Source organism: Harmonia axyridis, chromosome 1 (genome assembly GCF_914767665.1).
Source record: "Harmonia axyridis chromosome 1, icHarAxyr1.1, whole genome shotgun sequence".
Lineage (NCBI taxonomy): Eukaryota > Metazoa > Arthropoda > Insecta > Coleoptera > Coccinellidae > Harmonia > Harmonia axyridis.
Window position 1 is genome coordinate 68,129,172 of NC_059501.1, and position 23,572 is coordinate 68,152,743.

The 23,572-nt window shown below is 35.2% G+C and overlaps 2 protein-coding genes across 2 annotated transcripts in view; one reads left to right on the forward strand and one right to left on the reverse strand.

Annotated features, from left to right (window-relative positions):
* Positions 1-859: 859 nt before the first annotated feature.
* The window catches only part of LOC123681756 (molybdenum cofactor sulfurase 3), a 44,508-nt gene continuing 21,795 nt past the window's right edge, over positions 860-23,572 (forward strand). Inside the window, exons 1-6 of the mRNA XM_045620034.1 lie at positions 860-1,229; positions 14,432-14,588; positions 14,810-15,442; positions 17,215-17,491; positions 21,399-21,515; positions 21,573-22,119. Of these exons, the coding sequence (XP_045475990.1) occupies positions 1,148-1,229; positions 14,432-14,588; positions 14,810-15,442; positions 17,215-17,491; positions 21,399-21,515; positions 21,573-22,119 (1,813 nt within the window). The 5' untranslated portion in view covers positions 860-1,147. The remainder of the gene's footprint in view (positions 1,230-14,431; positions 14,589-14,809; positions 15,443-17,214; positions 17,492-21,398; positions 21,516-21,572; positions 22,120-23,572) is intronic.
* Positions 17,710-19,432, reverse strand: LOC123681762. The gene is made up of 3 exons (XM_045620048.1): positions 18,984-19,432; positions 18,272-18,874; positions 17,710-18,026 (listed from the first exon to the last, which is right to left on the reverse strand). Exons 1-3 carry the CDS (start codon positions 19,344-19,346, stop codon positions 17,937-17,939), a joined length of 1,056 nt encoding a protein of 351 aa, XP_045476004.1. The 5' UTR covers positions 19,347-19,432; the 3' UTR covers positions 17,710-17,936.

Here is a 23,572-nt window from a genome sequence, read left to right on the forward strand (position 1 = left end):
TGCGCCGTTTCATTTAACAACTTGAAGGTGATATAATAATACTATGAGGTGGATGCATAAGAACCTCCCAGAGCTTCTGGCGAGTAACTATCGATGTGATGCCTGGCATTGTGGAACACAAATTCTCTCAAAAGCTGGCCGTCCTTCAGGCGGTCCAATTGTTGACAGTAAAGTTCCGAGTTAACAGTCGTACTGTAGGGGATCAGCTTATAATAGATAATTCACCGCCAATCCCACCAAATACACAGCAAAACCTTCCTGGCCGTCAAACCAAGCTTGGGCACCGTTACCGTCGACTCACCGCATTTCGACCACGACCGTTTTCGCTTGACGTTGTTGTAAGTGGTCCACTTTTCACCAGTAACCAACCGCTTCAAAAATGGCTCGATTTTGTTGCTTCTTCTTGGAACCAACTCTATACAAATGATTTCAAACGGTTTTTTGTGCAATCTTAAGCTCTTGGGTAATCGAAACAATGCTTACATGATGGTCGGACTCATGAATGTCCATGATTTCATCGACATTTTCGACAATAACTGACCTTCCTGTGTGTGTTGCATCTTTGAGATCGAAATTACTGGAACGGAATCGACTAAACCAAAATATCGAAAATCTGAAAATATAATGAAATCATGAACCCGTAGATACTTTCCAGAGAAACTTCATCACAAAAGCGACGTCGAAATAGAATCGTCTAAAGAATCGACAGACACAGATGCAAGGACGTTGTTGGGAACTGCTGTAGAAGCGTGGCAAGATTGACTTAGGCAATTATTACTATATCCCAAATAATAGGTTTATCTCGTTTTACCAGCTAAATATTCCGTTATGAGAGACTACGAACGCTATTGACTTCACCAACCTTCAAATTACTCGTTTAGCACAGCTCACCTTGAGCCTCTGATGCATCTTGTCAAAGTAGGAATCTCTGCAAACACACGCACGAGCCGCTATATTGAACAGTTCTCTTTAAAAATTCCGTCATTTAGGTTGAAAAACAATATTTGGATTTCGTAAGGCTTGTTTGTTTGGATCGGAATTGTTGTTTTACGGATACGAGATCAAGGATGCCATAAACAACCAATGCATAATTACAGTGTTCTCTCTTTTAACGAATCGTGTTAAAAATTCAAAGGTTTCAGTTCTGATGGAGGAATTTTGTTCTTTTGTACCTGTTTATAGTGAGGAGCAGAGGAAGTTGATTGACGGCGAGTTTGGAAGGATCAAAGGTGGGTGGAAATGAAAATGAGTTATTTCCGAGTGCTCATGGTATGTTCGAGTTGGCGGGGGTTCAATGAGAAAAGTTTTTTTTGCGAGCGCGCTCGATACGCGACGTTTCTGTGAACCTGTACTCATTTTTATTACTGTTTTATTATATTAAAAAAGTATTTATGAACGATCTAGTCCAGTCAATATGTATTTTTCACAGGATTGTTTTGGAGTAGTTTTGATATCTTCGATTCAATATTTTTTTTGGGGTTCGAACGATAGTTAAAAATTGGAGAGTTTTATCTGTCTGCAGAATCCTTATTTTAGGGTGTTATTGATTTCATCGATCTTATATGTTGGGTGTTAAATCCGAATCTGAGGTTTGCCATCACAATTACGTGATGGAATTTTAAAAAAAATTGCAGAAAGATGTTTTTTTTTATATAACTTGGAAAATATCAATTTTCTGAATAACATTTTTATACAAAACAAAGTAAATAAAATTTTCTATAAATTTCATTCATTAAGGTTTTAGTTTATTTCTTTCTTAATTGAGAAATTAAGCACTGACTTGGTGTCAGGAGTTTCGAATGCTAATTTATTTATGTTCCTAGTGGAGGTGGAGACTTTGTTGTAACACAAGATGTTGAAGTAAATAAATACAACAAATTGCAGGGGTTGATTCTGCATGAAAAAATAATGTCAGTGTGCTTTATTTATAATTTCGTTTACAAATGCTTCGTATTCCGAGATTCGGGGTGTTAAAGTGTCTCTTGACAACTGACTATTGCTTTCTGGGATATTTCACACAAAACAATTATTTTTAAATTACTCTCATCCTTTTTTTTTCTATAGGGCGCCGTTTTTATGTAAAAACAACATCTTGATTTTTGACTTTAATATATCATGAAAAAACCATGAAATATGTAAATGTAATACAAAGATAATTTATTTAGGAAATGAAGAATATGTTTTAATATTTTTAATTTAAAAAAAAAGGCGTCGCTAACAAAAAAGACATTGAAGTTTTTTCAGTACAAAGTGAACAAGTGATGCATTAATGATTTGTAGCTTGAATTATATCAGTGACGTACTTCAGGTTCATGGAAAATACTTAGTTTTATTCAAATTATTATGAATTCCCATCAAGTAAGGACAAAATCTATTAGAATTTTTTTCTTTTTTCTTGAGACACCTTTGATTCATATCTTTATAATGAATCATTGGAATAATTCATAAGTGTCCCATATAATAATAATATTGAAATATTACAATGTAGATTATCGTTTGAACAAATTATGTAATATCCCCATAAAAATGATTTGTAAGAAGAAATATCTCTCATTTTGTTTTCAACTGGGCAGTCACGTTGTGGTGTTTCCTCTGAATTCAAAGTAGATAAGAAATGAACACACTGGCAAAATTGGGGGAACCTACAAAATCTCAACGAAGTTTGTAGTTAATTTTCTCTTGAAATCCTCGGCCGATCAGCAATTCTTTTTTTGAATTGTAGATTAACTCCTCTGAAACATAACTATTCAGATGCCATCCTCATTTGCTTTTTTTTCTGTTATATACAGAGTTAAAAAAAATTAAAAGTGAGGATTTCTTCAGAACACCCTGTTGAGTGATTCGTTGCCACGATATTGTTCACCAACACGCAGGTTTTCACCAACACGCATCTTTTCTGAACATTTCCTCTTTTTTCATTGCCATAACTCAATTTTGAGAGTCACTAAGTAACTGAGTAACGCCATTTGAACTGTTATGATATGGAAAAAGAACTTTTGGCGAGTCGTTCACAAGATGAATTGACATAGGTGCACCCTCTCCCAGGGGATTACGGTGTTTTGTCAAGAGATCGCTGGTGGGCTCTTCAGTTAGGCAGCGTTCTCTGCCTAAGACATCCTCGCACACCATCCTGGAGAAGTGACTCTGCTCCAACGCTGCGGCTCCCTTAAACCCGCCGGGGCCGCATTAAAGTGTGATGCAACGCCCATAACACCACCTCTCGGGCAGATAGAGACAACAGACTACATTGATTCAGAAGAAGTGCATATAATTTAACGAATATCGGTTCTACAGTAATTCAATTCAACTGGCGATTGTGTGTGCGAGCCATGGGCGGGGAGAATCCTGATTTGATTTTTGAATGCTAGATCAGGAATCCTTTTTTCATAACTCCACAATAGCTCAATTATTGAACTGAGAAAAACATTGACCCTTTTGAAACACGAAAGAATTTTTATGAATAAGTCACAATGTAAACAAACTATTTCTGAGCATCAATTGATAATTTCGACATTAATAAAATTATATTACGCTACTGCTATAGTGTCACGTTAGACAAGGAGTGACGAATGTTGGCATCAAAACAAATGCATTAGTTACAAGGCGATACCCGTTCCTCTTATTAATGTTCTAATGAAAAAATATAACTTGACAGGCCAATCTGAATCACGAGTCGTGTTCGAATTCTCGATAACGCGAAACTGACTAGAGTTTGTGATTAGCTCATTTATACCTTCAACAAGGCCGTAGAACAGTTAATGAAATACTAATTATTGGATTAGTGGGAATCATTTTGTTTTTTCCATCCATTATGAATTTCCATCGAATAAATATCGAATCTAATAAATACTAACTTCATTGTATTCACAATCTATGACATCATACTACCTATATCTTTTATTTGAACTATTATATCAATTTGAATTTGTATTATGAGAATTAGAAAGCATAATAAACCTAATTTTATTTTCATTTACATTACTTTCAATTAAAATCTATATTTGTCGGACCAACATTCAAAATAATACTCGAATTTACAAAGTATTCATCAGATCTGAAAGAAATTTGATTCTCATAATGAATTAATTCATATTATTTTCGATTTTCATAAACATACTTGACATTCTAAATGTTTGTAAGCGATAATATCGCAGAACCAATAATCAATTCATGCAAAAGCAATTTTTTTGAAAGTTTTCTTTTTTTTAATTATGTGTGATTTCGGAAAGATAGGGTGATATATTAAGTCATACTGCAAAATTTACAATGCTTTTACTCTGGCTCAGGTAGATTTCTGAATAATAAATCGCCCATCTTGATAACTTAGAGAACAAAATACGATAATTTAGTTTCTCATCGAAGAAACTTGCTAGAATTAAACTGATAAATTTCTTATGGGTGTTTCCAACAACTCTTCTAGCCGAAAGTACAAACCACGAATCCAATCTTCCGAGGAATCAGATTTTGTCCTCTTACTCTCCCAAAAAAAAAACAAATAACGAAATTTCGTTGAGAAAAGCCACGAAAAGTTTCGAACTACCCAACATTAGATCCTAGAATTTTCCAAATCTAATTTGCTTATGCGCGAACCCTTAATTGTCGAAACACATCCGATGACAAGGAATAATTCAGTTTGGAATTGAAACAAGAGAAAACGTGTTCCATACTCGAAATCTCATTATGAAACCATCGTGAACAACACGGACAGATTGGAAATCATCTTAGGAAGCAGCTGAACGAGGAGAGGAACAAACTTTTTAATTTCGTTACTTACCCACTGTGTCTGATGCTTTCAGTGTTCCTTTTAGTTTCTCTGTTTTAGCACCGTCGTGATTTTATACTTTACTGGAACTTTTATGGATGCGTATTCCATTTAAAGGTTTATTATTATCCAGTTGAGTTTTCCTTCATGAAGCTCGCTATATACCGGATGTTTCATTATAAACTGGACAAACATATATAGTAGTATAGATGACACCGGCAGAATCATTTTTGACACTTCAATTTTTTTCGAAATTAGAGCCTTTTTTGTAAAAACTGGTTTTACACGTACAGGCTCACGCCTCTGTGATTATATGTTTATACCCTGTAGCTTACAGAATAAACCATTTTATTATTATTATTATTATTTATGATCCAAAGTATTGTCTATCGCTGGCCACTACTTTATCCCATCTTTCCCAAAAAAATTTCCGAAATTTGAGCCTTTTTTGTAAAAACTGGTTATACATTTATGATTCGAAGTATTGTCCATCGTTTGCCACTACTTTATCCTATCTTTCGGGCAGCATACGAATCTCGCGTTGAAAAAACTGGTCATCTTTTGAAGCCATCCAAGAATCGATCAAATTTTATACTTCTCTATAAGACGGAAGTGCTGGTCAGCCAGGTCGTGTGCCATTGTTCGAAACAAGTGATATTCCGAGAGAACAACGTCTGGAGAATACGTCGGGTTGGGTAGGACTTCAACATTTTCAAGTATGTCTTGACCACACTCTCAACATGGGATCGCGCATTGTCATGCTGTAAAATCTCTTTATCATGCCTCTCGTTGTATTGGGGCCGTTTGTCTTTCAATTCTCGGCTCAAATGCATTTATTGCGTTCGATAACAATCGTCTGTGATTGTTTTAACAACTCATGATACACTACGTCGAGCTGATCCTACCAAATACTGAGCATGATCTCGGAACCGTTAATATTCGGTTTGACAGTCGACGTGGAAGCATGACCGGGATATCTCCATGATTTTTTGCACTTGGGAATATCGTAATGAACCCATTTTCGTCTCCAGTCACAATGCGATGCAGAAATACCTTCTGTCTTTGTCTTGCAAGCAGCTATTCACAAGCAAACAAACGCCTTTCAACACCTCTTGGCTTCTAATCGTACGGCTCCCAAATTCCTTGTTTCTGAATAATTTCCATGACTTTCAGGCGTTTTGATTTGGCTTGTTGCATTACTCCCAATGATCCTGCCAATTTTTATTGCGTTTGACACGAGTCTTGATCAAGGAATGCCTCAAATTCTGCATCTTCAAAAACCTTCTCTCTTCCACTGACATGCTGGTCTTCGATGGAAAATCACCGTTCTTGAAGCTTTGAAACCACTCGGTCCATTCTTTCACTAATAGCGGTCTCACCATAGGTATTTTAGATCATTTCATGAGCCTCAGCCGCGGATTTCTTCATATTGAAGCAGAAAATTAAAACCTCCCTCAAATGACAAGAATTTGGCTCGAAAGCTGACATGTTTAATCGAGAATAACTTTATGATGCAAACACAAATCGACAAATTTTTCGATGGCGTTTTGTTTATAAATATCTGAGCTTATTGTATGATATCTGCGATCTATTCATTTCGAATACTACTTACTGCTACACTTCTACAGTCATCAATTGCAAAACGGCGGAAGCAAAGTTGTACACCTGTATTATATTTTGGATGCTATTATATTTTACATATTGAGGATGTGAACGGTAAATATAGCAGAGGGTCATGAGTTTGTTCTTGATGAATGCCTAAGATTCATTATTGAAAATAATAATCTAAAGCTGCGTTGTTCCCTGTCAGTGAGGCAGATAAACAAACCTGGTCAACAAAGCGAAGGAAAATTTCGTTTACAGAACTTAAAAATTTCGTCCGTTTCATTATATCTTATGAATCTCCAATCGAGTAATTATTTGATGAATCTCCCCCCTTTGAACGAAATTTCAAATTAATTTTCATTCCAGTTCATAACTTTCGATATTCCTTTATCGCTTTCTTAAGCCTGTTCATTTCTAAATATTCTGAGGAAAAAATACACTGAACATATTTCTGAATCACCTCCAGCCCCATCGGAAACACATGTTGAAAAAAGGGAATGCCCCTCCCCTATGTTTTTTTTGCCCCGGGTCGTATCTGAGGTCTCCTTTTTGATTAAATTTTCATGAAACGAAAATTGGAGACTTCGAAGAAAATTATTTCGTAGTATCCGCATCATGTTGCCGGAACTTGGGAAAAGTTAGCTGGGGTAATTATCGAGTTGAATGTTGCACAAAATTTGATATACCTTCGCATATCAGGTAAACTTTTGTAATGTAGGAAAAAGTGATACTTAGAGGTAGAGTCATTCGATATTCATGTAATGGAATTTTCTGTTATAATCAACTCGAATTAAGAAAAGGAGATAAGAAGTGGATTGCAAAAGAATTTATTTCTAGTTCTTCCATCGAATATCTTCGTATCAAGTAGTAAAATGTTAATAAAAATAAAAATATTGCATATTTCAGATTATCGTTAATGATTTTCTCCTATCACATAAAATATTCTTATATTAAAAAAAGCGGACAATAAATCATTTGAAATAAATTGGTTTGGAATTTCTTTTTTATTGATTTATTCATTTAATATACAGGGTGTCCCAACGAAAATTTGACCCCACACAGAACTAAGAAATGAAGAAGTTCAATAAAACAAGTCAACTTCTGTTTTGAGGGGTACGAATTTTCATCATTAGTTTGTTCCGAAAAAGAACTCTCATGAAGGGGGCATCAACCCCAACATTTTTTGAATAGGGAAGTTTTGTACCTACATACATAATTTCAAGAAAATGAAGATAATTGCATTTTTTTTATATCTAGAGGTGAGATAAAAGAATCGTGTTCAAACCAGTGTTCAATTCACATTCAGTCAGAATAAACATTATCAGTGAGAAGTAAATGAAATTTTAGGGAATAGCGAGCTAGTGAAAGGATACTTGTTTTGAATAAAGACTGAGTTTTCTACACAGTAAGCTGAAAAATTAAAAAGCAGCTTCATGAATTGATTCATGTGGAAGGCAGAATCACCAGAGGTAATTCAAGAATGGAGAAAATTCCGATTTTATATTCTTGATAATAAAAGTAATATGATAAGTCAGGTAATTTACTTCACAAGTAGTCATATGGATTAATGTTCATTCAGATCGAAAGCAATTACTTAATAAAATGGAGAGCATTTGCTCTGTAACAACTATCAACTATCCCATAGGAAACTATTGATTTGCATTCAATATTTATCTTTGAATACATCGGTATGAAAATGTAGGTATAAATAGAAATAATGTTATGACTATGTATTCAACGTATAATGGATAAGTTAGACTCTATCAAATTTGTTCAATAATGTGTACCTACCTACACTTGAACTGTAATTATATCGAAAATTAATCCAATTCATCTTTGTAGAGTAATTATGATTTTCTGATGTAACAGGGTGGGACTGTAATTATTATTTCTCTATATCAGTATCGTATTGAGTTCATTACAGTTCTAAAAACAGTGCTGTAATGATCTCATTACAGCATCGTTTTCAGTTATATTTTTCGGTTTGTGGTTGTCTATGCTGACTTCCAATCCTATCAAATTTCAACAAACGTCAATAATTGTCAAAATAATATAATTCGGATATAGTGAAATGATTTGCAACATTAATCGCAATTTCTCTTAATTCTGGTGGTGTTAAATCGATTTCGTCAGACATAACCAACGAATTTAATAAGTAATTGTAAATTATTTCAAAATTCTAAACGTACGATTCATATCCAAATTCCGTAATCTGTCAATGTTCGTAACAGTCACACCAACTGCAATGATACAATACAAATGTCACTAGAATATTCAATTCAAAATTTTCATTTAATTTGGACAATAATTCACAAAACTTGACTGAAATAGAGAAAATATCGTCTAACACTCGTTGCAGAAGGCAATTCCAACACTCATGCGTTCGAAAACTCGCTCCTTCGTCGCTCGTTTTCGAATTTCACATTCGTGTTAGAATATAAGCCCATTCTGCAACTTGTTTTAGAATATACTATTTTGCAATTGGCGTTGAATATTTTATTTTACAGCTTCTTCTCAATTTCATGTTTTAGTCAACTCTACCATACTGATATGTGAAATTTCCAGAAAAAAATATTTTTTTTTATTCGTTTTTACACTGAAAGTATTTCAATCATGAGTAGGATCTACGATGGAATTAACGAAAAGCTATTGAACCGAAGTATCACAATCACATGAAAATGTAATTTTAGTATGTACCTACTGGTATATTTTGATGTAGCTTGAATGACCTGAAGAAGAATACAGTATTGAATTTTGGGCTAGGAATGGTCTCAAATTATGACGTGTTCGTGCTCAAAGCCTCAAATCCAATTACTTCCGTCTGTAAACAGTATTAATATCGAAAGACCTATAAATTTGAAATTTTCTGGGTATATTCTGGCTAAACATTTTTCAATAAAAATACTGGACAAAGCGTTACGTACTAATGACTGATCTAATATTTTTATCCTGTTAACTTCACAACTAGCAATTAGATTGGAATAAAATGATGCATTCAAAATTCAAAAATCAAATTTAATTCTTTATATAACGATTTCCGAGTCTACTTTTATTTATTCCAGATATTACCCATTTTCAATGAAAAAACTTGCAAAAACTTATAAGGATGATTTGATAAATTATTATTTTATTGTTTTCAATTGCGAGGAAAGAGGTGGAGAATTAATTAAAGTTTTTTTTTTCACAAAAAAGGATAAGAATTCTGAGAATTCAATAATTGGAAGCTGGCGATATAAATTTATATTTTGACATAAATTTCCTGCAAGTCCTGATAATTAATTTTCTTGATCAAAGATTGTATATAAATGAAATTGCATCAGCTTATTTTCGATACATTCTGAATGAATTGAATGCTAAATATTAAGTCCCGAATTCACGGAAATTTACGTGTTCAATCATCAGGACCCTTCTTGCCTTTGATTTCCCAAGGCATAGCGATTTTAAACTCAAATCTTTTCCAATATTGATTCTACATTCCAATATCGAACTTCGTGATTTAAAATGAAATTTATTCAATATTTTCGGAGTATCCAGAGGTTTTTGAGTGATTTGAGTGCTTCAGCGGGAATCCGGCTGAATATATTTGAAATTGTGAAAACAAAAGCGATGAATTAATGGAATTCCATTAACGTATTTCCCTACAAAAAATAGACAGGTTTTCTCACCGTTCCATTCAGTTTCATGAAAGTATTTTAATGACTAAAAAATAAGCGAGAACTATTGATTAAAAACTTATTAATAACGGAAGTAGAAATCCAATGATATTAATAAATTTTAAATCATTTTCCGGGAGAGAAGGATGAGAGTTACAGGATTCTGTTGATGTGGTATTGAAAGAAACAAAAAAGCCGATGAACAGGCAAAAAGAGCACCAAGGTTAACACCTGTTCGTTCTGAGCCCTTCTGTGGACTTGGAAAGGACCAATAACAATAACAATAATATTTATCAATCTCAAAAATTATTCACACCATCAAAATCAATGCTAACGAATAAAATAGAGCTTAAAAGAGCTTATTTTCTACAAAATGAAATAAACTCATCAACTGAATAAGGTTCACAATACAAAATAAAATTGTAAATGCGCCTTCTAAACAAGGTTATATCTTCAACAACCTGTAATTGCTTAGGAAGCAAATTGAATAAACGCATGGCCATATAAAGTGGTCCCCTTTCAAACCTAGTAGTACTGTGAATAGAAAGAAGGAAAGGATAAACTTGACGAGTATTATTTCTATTAACTTAAGGCGATAAATGTAAAGACCAAAGACGGTTTGGATTCCATTGGATCTGAAAACTCCGCGACAGGACTCACGAAAGCGCAACCTATTCATTATTCTCATCACTCTTTTCTGGATGAGAAAAATTCCATCGGCACCAGACGAACTGCCCCAAAAAATAATTCCATATGCTAGCACAGACTTGAAACTAGCAAAGTAGAGATCTCTCACCACAGCACTCTCCAACTTGTCCCTCATCATGAAAATCAAGTACGCCGAAGAGTTGAGAGACTTTACCAACTTAGACACCTGATGATCCCACCGCAGGTGTTTATCTAGAGCAACTCCCAGAAAATTTACAGAATCCTCCAATTTAATTTGACCATTACTATGACACAAAAAAGGAGGATAGTTCTTCACCGACTGGCTGCCATAAAAGAAAATACCTTGAGTCTTGCTATGATTTAGAATAAGACCACTTTCATTACACCATCTATCAACAGACAAAACCGTATCCATTCCAGCCCTGCTACAGGATTCGACATCTCCTGATATAATCAAAAAATTGCTGTCATCAGCATAAAGAATCGACTTACAAATAGCAGAGGTCTTAATATAACAAAGGGAATTCACAAAAACAATAAAAAGCAAAGGGCCCAGTACACTTCCCTGAGGAACGCCCCTAGTAAGAGATCGTTCCCCAGAGAAGTGGACTGCACCATCTAGAGCGAGGGCAACCCTCTGACGTCGAATTTCAAAGAGATATCCCTAATCCCACATAACTCCAGTCTAGCCAATAAGGTTCTATGCTCGATGGAATCAAAAGCCTTGGTCAAATCAAACATCAAAGTCAATGGAACTTCATCACTCTCAAGCGCCAAAAGAACAGAATTTAGCAACTCAAATAAAGCAGTCTCGGTACCTCTATCTTTCGTGAAACCATGCTGACTATCAGCAAGAACATTAAATTTTCGAGAAAATAAGGCTGTGGTCTAGCAATAGGAGTGGGACAAAAGAAAATCCCTCTGGAGAAACACTCCGAGTCTTGCCCCAGCAAAGAGATTTTTTTTCACCGACCTACATATACCAGGAAGCTCCTGAAGCTACCACGAGCTGAGCTTCGGGTAATGGTGGGGTTGCTGACAGGACACTGTCGGTGCAGATACCTTTAGTACCGCAACCGCATGGGTAAGCCAGCAGATTTGCAGGATCTGTGAAACGAAAATAGAAACAGCCGAACACATCGTATGCAAATGTCCGGGGCTGACTGTCCCAAGAACCACTCAAATGTGAAAGTCAGTACTGGATACTAACGAAGTGATAGCCACGGCTCCTTAGGATGTTGTTGGTTATATTGACAGTATCGACGGCCTGGCTGGGTTTGAATGAATAGGTAGGGTTAAAAACAAAAGATCAATTTGGTCGCAGTTCCCGAAAGGCTAACAGAGCCGCAACGACTCCGATTCAGTGAATAATAATAATACTACATTATACTGATTGATGATATTGTAGCGACCCTGTGCTTGCCCGAGAGATATCATTGCATCACTATCCTAATCGGCACCACTGGGTATATGCATAAACTTACCGCAAACGACAGTGTATGATATTTTACTAGTTGTCTTCAGAATAAACACAGATTTTAAAATATCATTTAATAACAAGATTATTCAAAATATTAGAATAGCTTACAAGCGCCAACATCTAACATTTACCTCTGTTAACTTAACATAACATTGTCTATGCTTCTTAGAACACTGGATCATCATTTCAACTATATATAATACATCCCCCTTTTCTACCATGAAATTACAAATTTAGTTTGTCTGGTTTCTTAATCAATTGGCCAGACCTATTCATTTTTTGTGATTGATGTGGAGTAGTCTCGTTCTCTTTATTTTTAAACTCCTCCATTTCGGTGAGACTATCATCTATGACTTTAGTTTCAAAATTATTACTTGATGATTTCAAATCAAACCTGTTTCTACGTACACTTTTTCCTACCCCAACTTCAACAACATAAGATCCAGGACTTTCATGATTTTCAATGATTTTTGTAGGTTTCCATGTCTTATTCACATGGTTATACATAATTACATTATCATTTGGGTTCAACAATGGCAAGTTATATAGTTATACTTCAGGTATATCTAGTTGAGATACAAGTAGTTCTGAACTACATATAATATAGACAGAGGCACCAATCACCATACTCCATCATGGATATGGAAGGTGTGTTTGGTAGAGCTGATCACTGAGTGTCAAACTGATGATCAGTGACCTCAGGATGAAACACCGCAATCCTTCGAAATTGGCAAGATAACGCCTCGCCAAAATATTAAAGTAAATAAACTCTATTTTCGATTGAAGCCTATGATTATTTTTACTACTTTAATAATTACTGATGTACTGCTGAACCTGGATCTAGTCGACATTGCTGTGTCGAACTATCTGCTCACATCAGGTCAAATGTATTCAGAAACGAAAGGCCTTCTTCTAGCCATTCAGGATCAAATCATTTCAACGAGAAGTTACTGCCAACATATCATAAAGGATCGAATTATTACGGACGTTCGATGACATTGGTGTCTAATAAAACAAATAATCTAACATATCATAGGTGACAGGTGGATATAAATGTTTGAAGGTAATGAATAAAAAGAGAGACACGATTGCGGTAGGAAAGATACTTCACCAAAAATTGGCAGACATATTAGTAATACACGCTTTGAAATTCACTAGAATCGTATGGTTTTCATAGATATTACAGTTCCTGGCATAAGGCATGATATATTATTAATCTAATAACATCAGCAGACAGCAATACTCATCGACTTAGCAATCCCGAAATAACAATAACATGGGTCAAAATATAGGGGTCTAGAATTTCAGGCTTTAGTGTGGACAACAGTTGTTTCAACCAGAACTCTCGCAATTATCATCTCACACATAAATAGTACCTGAAAATCTTAAGAGAAATATCAAAGAACTAAGGGTCGAAATATAATGTAGAAGGCGGTTCTTTTAGCTAAAGCGCTAAGAAAATTCTTAGGAGGCGACGGACAGGCCCAAGAACCTACAGGACTACAAGGACGAGGATGACTAGAGCGGCTCTAGAAATATAGGTGCAACAAGGACTGGGTAGAACTGAGCTGCAGCCTGATATTTTAAATATCTAGAATTGAGTGAATCCTCCTCTTAGTGAAGAGTGAGAAACCGACAGCTAGGAGAGTTTTATCTAAAGTCGAGAAAAGAGAGAGAGTACTAACTCCGAAGTCAGAAGGAGACACATGATGACATCACGTGACAGGAGACCCAATCGATATCCCGGTTGGTTTGAATTTGAACTCTTTCTATTAGTATCTACGAGCAGCAGAGTAACGTGAATAGAGGATCAATCTTTCTGTTTCTTGATTTAAATTCAGAACTTTACATATCTGATAGCAGTTTGGTTTTCTCTATAAAATGAAATTTTTGAACAGAATTATAACGAAAATATAATTCCCCGATTTCATTAACTATGTGGTCTTGAGAAAACATTTATAATTAACTAGAATATTAATCACTGAATTCTGACTTCGGCCAATATTCGCTCTCAACAATGATATAGTTGGAAAATTTGTACATATACATGGAAATAGTTCGAATAAAGAGAGCTGCTCATTTTCAGGAATGAGTTTTTCAAATCTGTTCATGATTATTTGAAATACTACTCAAATCGAAACTGAAACTCATTGTTAACACCTATAGAAGAACCTGAATATATTTGTTTATAGTATTAGTATTATACTGATAAATATTCATTTGATAACGAAACATAACAATGAAAATATTTTTTAATTCCAGACGAACATTTTTTGGATCATGCCGGTGGCACTTTATATTCTGAGAGACAAATTGAGAACATTGCAGCAGAATTGAAAAACACTCTTTTATGCAATCCACATGGAAAGAATGCTCCCAGTCAAAAAACCGAAGATGCTATCGATATTCTTCGTTACAGGTTAGATATAATTATATCAATAATTGCATAATGCAGCAATTCTTCTTTAAAAACACTTCAAATTTTACTCATTTGCAATAATGCTTTATGACGTTGTTGAGTTAATCCAAATCGAAAATTATAAAAATCATTGCACGAAAATTAGTCAATTCCATTTCTTTGGTGGAACGAATATTTCTGGTCACTCTGAAAAAATTAATTATATTTCAATATATCCTCAGGATACTCCAACATTTTCACACGAACTCAGAGGAATACACCGTTATATTCACCGCCAACTCTACAGCCTCCATAAAACTCATAGCTGAAACTTTCGAATTCACCAATCAGAATGGAAAAGAAGGAGGGCTCTTTTACCTGGAGGACAATCATACCTCAGTGCTGGGGATGAGATCCTACAGTCCTATTTCCAAAGTACTCACCGTGCCAGAAGCTTTTGAAATATTGGGATCGCCATCCGAAGACGACCTCCACCACCTCCCAAACACCAGCTCCCTTTTCGTCTACCCCGCCCAATGTAATTTCTCCGGCACTAAATATCCCCTTGATTGGATCAAGAGGGTTCACAGCGGTGGTCTCAATGGAGCGAAAGGATTGAAAGCAAGGAAGTGGTATGTCCTGCTCGATGCAGCTAATTTTGCGGCCACTAACAACTTGGATCTGTCCATATACAAGCCAGATTTTGTCCCGTTCTCCTTCTATAAGTTATTCGGGTATCCTACGGGAGTGGGGGCGCTTTTGGTGAGGAATTGTAGCCAGCAAGTATTACAAAAGAAGTATTATGGAGGAGGCACAGTACTGATGGCTCTGGCTCTTGAGGACGAGGCTGTGTTGAAGAGCTCTCTCGCTGAAAGGTATGTGCTTGTTGATATAAAATATGACGATAAACTTCAATTTCCATAATTTTATGATGCTGGAAATAGAGCTATCGAAAATACTTCTGAAGAGATAAAAGGTTACTCTTTGAATAAGTATCTGAAGTTGATTGGATATCTTCAATGTTTTATGTATCTACAGTTTTGTTCGAATAATATCAGAGATGCGCGAATAGTATTTGATAAGACTATTTCATGAGACCATAATTACTTGTTATCAAAGGTATTATAATTTTTTTCTACTAGCGTTTCGAAAGTATTACTTTTCAGTTTTCACACGCATTGACGTTTGGAAACTAGTACTTTTCCAAATTCGTGCGAAAAAAGCCATGCTCTTCACTTTCCGCACGCATATGCATGCGGAAAGTGAATAACAAGGTTATTTTCCGCACGCAAATATTAAAGAGTCGCAGCAATGATAAAATTTTGGCATGTCCAATCATAAAATTCAAACGTTGCTCTATGCGGTGAGCGCATTAAAAAGCCAGTCGGTACCAAGACGAAAATTCATCGTGAAAGTGTTTCATTTAAGCTAGTTGGAAAAATATTGTTCCTAACTCATGTGGAAAGTGCCTTTTCCGCACTGCAGTCTCTTGCGGAGAAGTATCACTTTCCACACTTGTTAGGAAAATAACTATTGGTGACAACTGCTGTCAAGTTTTGCCGTGGGTTAACTGGAAAAAAATTGCTGACACCAGTTTTTCTATATAGAAATCATTTGTAATTCACAATTGAGCGTTCGTGATTGGTGTAAGAGTGCGGAATTTTTATTAGGGCACTTTTGAGTCAAATTGTAATTTCAGTTCAAACGTTTGAAATAGAGGTCGTAAGAAGTTGAATCAGCTACAATGCCGCATATTTGTTAAACTTAGATAGAATACCAATTGTGTGAGTAAAATTAATCGAATAAAAGATATCTGAGTTCCAGAGTAGTTATACTCCTAGTGTCAAAACTTCAACTCTCTCAAAATATTTCGATGAATAAATTAGATATCTTTGCGAGAACTACAGCAAATGTTTAAACTGATGACCATCAACTTTCAAACAATAGTAAAGACTCTTAACTTTTTCTCCTTGTTTGTTCGGCGCTATATTCCAGGTGTTTCCTCGACCCTAGATATCAAAGACAAAAATCAAGTGGATTTACATCTGGTAACCTAGGTCGACATTCTGTCCATAAATTACTCAGCAAACTATAAAATTAATCAGTTTCAGTTCAACACGGCAATTCAACGATGATAATAATCTGTGATAATTGAAATATTCAGTGGCCACCAAGGTCTCCAGCTTTAACACCGTTAGATTTTTTCTTTTAGTTAATGTAAAATTAATTTGAAATTATTGTACTCAGGGACTTATGATGTACCTCACCGAATTTTGTCATTTCAGATTTTTATTGGATGAAATAAAGAATAATTTTATTTTCATTAATGAGAGAATTGGTGATTGAGATGAAGAAAAAGGCGAATTACATTGATTTATGTTAAATGTTATACTGGCTTCTCAAATAGTATTCCTGAAACCGGTACACTTCAGGGAAGAAAGACTTTTTTCACATTTAACTGGTCAAGGATTGAAATTCTCTAGAGCTCTATGAAGTGAAATTTTCCATAAAGAGAAAGACCATTCAGCACCCAATCCCACACCCCTGTCACCCCTACTTCTTACTTACGGTTCTGCAATGAATTTAAATTGATATATTTTAGATGAAGAACTATACATAACAATGTATCTTTCATATGATATTTCAGATTTGAAGATGGTACTCTTCCGTATCTTTCAATTTGTACCTTGAATGAAGGGTTTAACACATTGAAAAGACTAGATCTTACTATGAAATCGATTTCTAAACATACATTCAACTTGGCCAAATACCTTCATTCGAATTTAGTCACTTTGCATCATGCCAATGGAAAACAGGCTGTGATCCTCTATCATGACACCACCTTCGAAAATAATCAACATCAGGGAGGAATAGTAAACTTTAATTTGGTCAGAGAGAATGGTCAACATATTGGATATGCTGAAGTAAGTATTTTTTATTCTCATTATTGAGTTTTATTGGGAAATCTTAATATTAAAATATATATTTGAAATATAAGAGCTAAAGAAAATAAAATTCCAAGAGAAAAGTTGCCAGTGGATTTCTCAATGTTTTCCATCTTGACTTTCCTAGGCCTCTGTGAGGCCTTTCAGAAGCTTAGAGCTGGAAGGAGTGTGTTCTGTGTAGATTTTATATCTTTGTATCTCTCTTAGTTATTTTTTGGTGATATGTATTTGGAGAACTGTTGAATTATTTGAAGAATATGACATTTTTTATTAATATAAATTACATTCAGTTTGAATATCGAGAAGTGAAGAATATCTGATCAATTATAATATACCTTCAGTTTTGAAAGCTGTTTTATTATTTTATCGAAGACATTTTTCTTGATGAACATTTCGTTCAGTTTGAGTTCTAATCGTTAAATTATCATAGTTTCTTCCAACACAAATATTTGGTTTTTATTTGCTCTAAGCTATCCACATACATCGTTTTCAATTGTCTATCGTTGTCTTCTTGCTGAAAAAAAGCACTATTCAAAAATGCATGAATAATGAATAGAAATTACAAACCACAAACCTCAATTCAAACCTCTCGTATATGAACGATAGAAACGAGGATGTGAGAAGCTATTTCCTTTCAGAATTTATCTTACAAAACAAATAGTTACAATTTCATTTTGATGCTTAAAAGTATGTTTACAATCAATCAGGAACCACTTTGATGCTTTTCGTCGATTGTCCAAGGGGTGAAAATATCCGTACCTGTTTGTGAGAGCTCGTCAGTTCTGGAGTTTCATCTTCCAGAGAACAGTCACAAATGTTGGAGCCCTCACTATCACCACTTCCTTTGCTTGATCTCACAGAATCCTTCGAGCTGTCCCCACTGCCTTTAGAACAATTTGACATACCTTCCCAAGGTGAATCTCCAATTCTTGAGTACCCTGTCACTACTGGTTCTTTCCTCCTATGTTTTTGCTTCTTTGCCCTACATTCGTTTTGGCCTGAATAGTAAATAACTAGAAGGAGGACTTGTAGAGCAACGTTTATCAGATAAAGGGTGAATAGCATCCATAGATAATGCTTGGTGAGTATTTTAATAGCTTTACCGCAACCGTTCTTGTGAATGCTGCAGGTTCCGTATGTTCTCAAGTCGTAATGACCACAAGGCATGGCCGAGAACTTGTTGCAGCAAGAATATGGTACAGCATCTGCATTATCTTCTTCTACAACGTCATCATCGTTACTAATTTCATACATCCGCCAGTTTATTGTTAACCAGTCTTTATAACACATAGCTCCGCAACAGTCCATGCTCAGTTGTATCATATTCACAAGACCTCTGGCAGGTGTGTGGCAGTGATATACCTAAAAAATAAGATGATTACTGTGATTATATATTATGGCGAAAAAGCTTTGGAAATTTATAAATTAGAAAGGAAAAATTCAGTTTTCATATTTTTAAGTGGACCCTCACCTTCATCAACCTCCCAAATTCAAACATGAAGTTCTTTAATTTCAAAAGGCCGATAACTGTGAGCGTCGCAGCTATAAGATTCAAGATGAGAGAAACAAATAGGGTGAGTTTCTTGAAGAAAGAAGTGTGTCCATGTAGTTTTTCAAGATCTGGACTACTTTCGTTGAATTTCAATCTGATGCTGGCCGGTAATGTGACCAATCCAGCGACGAGTCCGCAGACAGCAGCCAAATGCGTCCCTGTGAAGCGCAATGCATCCCCCATCAAGAGTAGTGGTAGTAGAGTAATCATTATTTCCAAAATGGCTAGTATGAGTAAAAATATGCTTATAGCGCTACTACAGGCTTCATATGAATTTACCATTAAAATACATATAAGATGTGAAATTTAGATTTAAAATAGCATGACATCTATCTGAAATAGCGTGCTATCTGTCAACGCTTCGCATATTCACAGAATGTTGTTGATTCAGGTTCGGACTACAGATCTTGAAATGAGTTCACAAAAAGTTTCGACTTCAATGTCAGGAAATAATTCTGAAAGTTCTGAAATAATTTAAGAGTGCCTACTTCCTTAGAGCAAATTGAGACCACAAAATAATTCAGAATTCTGAATCTGGGAATTGGAGAGAATGAAAAGGCCCACACACTTGCCCGAAAAAGTTAACAAACTCATTTATTTGGCCCGCGACCTTTCTGTGTTATAGGCAAATGTACCCATAAGAAAGAGTTTCAGGAGAAAGGAAAAGCCGAAAGAGAAACACTCTGGTGGAACCTTCCTGGGTCTTATCATTCCAAAAAGTATCTTTGAAACTTTGACACTTCGAGATCCAAGAAATATCTGGATCTTATCAAGAATATACTTCAACTCCTCACTGGATTCCTCACAGGGCATTGTCGCCTTAGGTTAAGACCTCATAGGTCTAGCAGAAAATGACGAGTGCAGATTTTGTGCGAAGAAAGAAATTCCACCATCACTAGCCAACGCAAAATCTGCTTCGGACAAGAAACTTGTAGAAGTGTGAAAGTAGCCTTATTGAAGCCATCCCAGATACTGGAACTGGAGGGCGAGCTATATATCACGTTATGGCGAGAATATCTCTGATGCACAAAAGAGCATTAGGTCGCAGAACTCCCTCAAATCGAATCTAATCTATTGACAATTTTTTTTTTTTTCGTTTCAAAGATATCATTTTATATTGAAATATCAACATCTTATTTTGGACTGAATTCAGCGTGTAGCATGTTATTTGACCATAAGATAGGCCTATGTGAGAAGTATGCAATCATTAGCATACTCTTACTACTAGAACTAGAAGGATACTATGATGTAGATAGTAATAATTGAATGTTTTATATTTACAAAAAAGTATATAATATATCATATAAACTAAGAAATCTATACAAGTGTGGGGTTTTGTCACTTTAGAAACTTGCGCTTACTTCATGGCAACCTCAAAATTAATTTCTTTTCTTCGAAAGACCTTCTCGATATCCGTTTCAGAGGACGCAGATTCATTATTATAAATCATAGTGTTTGTTTAACGCTTGGTTGTGACTACACTATAGACCATTATTTCGAAAGTACTATCCTTAGTGCTTAAAAGACATTTGAAAGTGTTGTGCAGAATGGATTAAAATATTATTCAGAATTCAACAGGTCCGTATTTATCCAATGATTTAAAATGTATTAGATGTTTAATTCTCCTAAAATGTGAATATGTTCTGCCAAGTCCTGCCTGATTAGTTATATTTTATTTATAGTAGTTTATAAGCGTAATTTTGGTTTTGAAAAAACTTGTGTACTGGGCTAATAGGTGTTATATCAATATCAACCATATAATTTTTTCAGTTCGATCCTGCTTCAGTGATTATTGAATATAATTGAATATTGGTCATGATTTTCAAGAGTTAGTTATAGAGGCTGACAATTCTGTTGAAATTTGTGAAACAATCCTTAATTTCTTCATTGATTTCAACACTGATTCCGACTATCAAAATTATTAAGCACTCACACTGAAAACATGTTCAGTTACTCATGCAACATTCATTTGAATACAGCTATTCCAACTGAATTGAGAATAATTTTATTAGTCTGAATTAAAATGGGTTCTTCAAAAATTTGTCTTCCAGGATTCATTCACTATATTTGAAGATACAGATCAAAAAAGATGAAGGATAAAGTCAAGGACGCCATTCTCAAAAAATTTTTTGTTTATGAAGAACGACACTTGTTGATAAAATTAGATTTTTCCACACAGAACATACCCAATGATTGTAGTGTGCACAATCTTAAAGCTGCCGAGGGATGATTCAACATGAAAACATTGAATTATTTTTCAGTGCATAAATTTCAAATTTTCTCATATAAGCACCATTGATCCTATACGTATATAATTCTAAATTATTCTTTAAGGTGATGAACATGGCGAGTTTGAACAAAATCCACTTACGGACAGGTTGTTCGTGCAACCCAGGAGCTTGCCAAAGGCATTTGAAACTCAGTTCCAACGATGTCAGGAAGCATTTTAACGTTAGTACAATTTTCTCGTGATCCATTCAATCAATAAATTTTCTTTACATTTCACAGGCAGGACACGTTTGTGGAGACCTCAACGATTTAGTTGATGGGATTCCTACTGGCTCATTGAGGGTTTCGTTCGGTTATATGTCAAGAAAAGCTGATGTTGACGCTCTTCTCAGGATGATAAAGGATTGTTTCATCCAAAAACCCATTTTGATAAAGTTTCCAGAAAATTGGAAGATATTGCAAGAGAATTACATAAATAGATTTAAGGGACATCATACAAAAAATAATAATATGTACAGGAATCTAGTAAAACCTACGGAATTCAAGCAAGAAGTTATTATCCGAAATACTCTTTCATTTGATGCTGTAGATAAAGAATTTGCCGGAGGTATACTCAAATATATATTCCTCTATCCAGTTAAATCTTGTGGAGCGTTCGCTCCACCGAAAAGCTGGAAGGTATCCAATTCTGGATTGGAATACGACAGAAAATGGATGATTGTGAATAGTAATGGTTCCTGCCTATCTCAAAAGCAGAATCCGAATATGTGTCTCGTTAGGCCAGTTATCGACCTAGAACAAACAACACTTGAATTAACTTTTCCAGGTAAGAACAATCTTGTCTCAAATAAAATTGCAGTTACAATATGATGTTCAGATAGCTTCGACGGTCTTTCATTTAGGTGATATTCAATATTTTTGTATACTTGAGCAAGGTCGGCTCATCAGAGAAGGCAGAAAAAAATTGACGGTTGCAACTTGGAATAGAGGCGAAAAAAATTGGCCTTAATATGGTAGAATAATTAAGGTATATTGCTTCAGAATTATAAGTTTCCACCCGAATGATTTCATTTTTCTTTTTTTTTCGGAGATGTCCCATAATTATACACATTTTTCTCCAATTCTTTTGTAGAATGAGCTATTTGAATTGTCTACCTGAATCTCTAGACTAGACTATGGAAAAGGGTGTTTTTTTTAGAGCTATAGAACTTTAAATTGCCATAAAACAACGACGGATTATTCGATTGACATGCATTTTATTTATCCGCAAGATAATCTTGTGGCATTACATTTTGAATATGATTTCCGGCATATGACCGCCACGGCTTGCTCGGATGTAGTCCAATCTGGACGTCTAATTTTCGATGACTTTTTCCAACATTTGGGGCCGTATATCGGCAATAACACGGCGAATGTTGTCTTCCAAATGGTCAAGGGTTTGTGACTTATCTGCATAGACCAATGACTTTACATAGCCCCACAGTCTAGCGGTGTTAAATCACAAGATCTTGGAGGCCAATTCACAGATCCAAAACGTGAAATTAGGCGGTCACCAAACGTGTCTTTCAATAAATCGATTGTGGCACGAGCTGTGTGACATCATGGTTGTTCAATTCAGGAATGAAAAAGTTAGTAATCATGGCTCTATATTGATCACCATTGACTGTAACGTTCTGGCCATCATCGTTTTTGAAGAAGTACGAACTAATGATTCCACCAGCCCATAAAGCGCACCAAACAGTCAGTTTTTCTGGATGTAACGGTTTTTCGACATACACTTGAGGATTAGCTTCACTCCATATGCGGCAGTTTTGTTTGTTGACCTAGCCATTCAACCAGAACTGCGTTTCATCGCTAATGGACGTAGTGCGCGATACGTATTCCGCACAGAACCATTATTTTCGAAATAAAATTGCACTATTTACAAACGTTGTTCAGGCGTGAGTCTATTCATGATGAATTGCCAAACCAAAGTGAGAATAAATCACTTGACAGCTGTTAAATCGGTCGCCATCTTGAACAGTAATGCCAATCGAAAAAAACACCCTTTATAAGGCAGCAGTTTAAAACTTTTTCAGCTAAATGAAGTATTGACTCATTCATTCATGATGCAAGTAGAAATTTTATAATTTTGTCAATGAACATGAATTCCATTCAATGAATTTCTTCTTCAGAGAATAGAATAATTCTGAAATATATGCCTTGTCTCAAAATGAGACACTCGATACAGAATTATTCGGTGAATCTAAGAGATTCGGTCCTCAAAATATCCTCTGCAT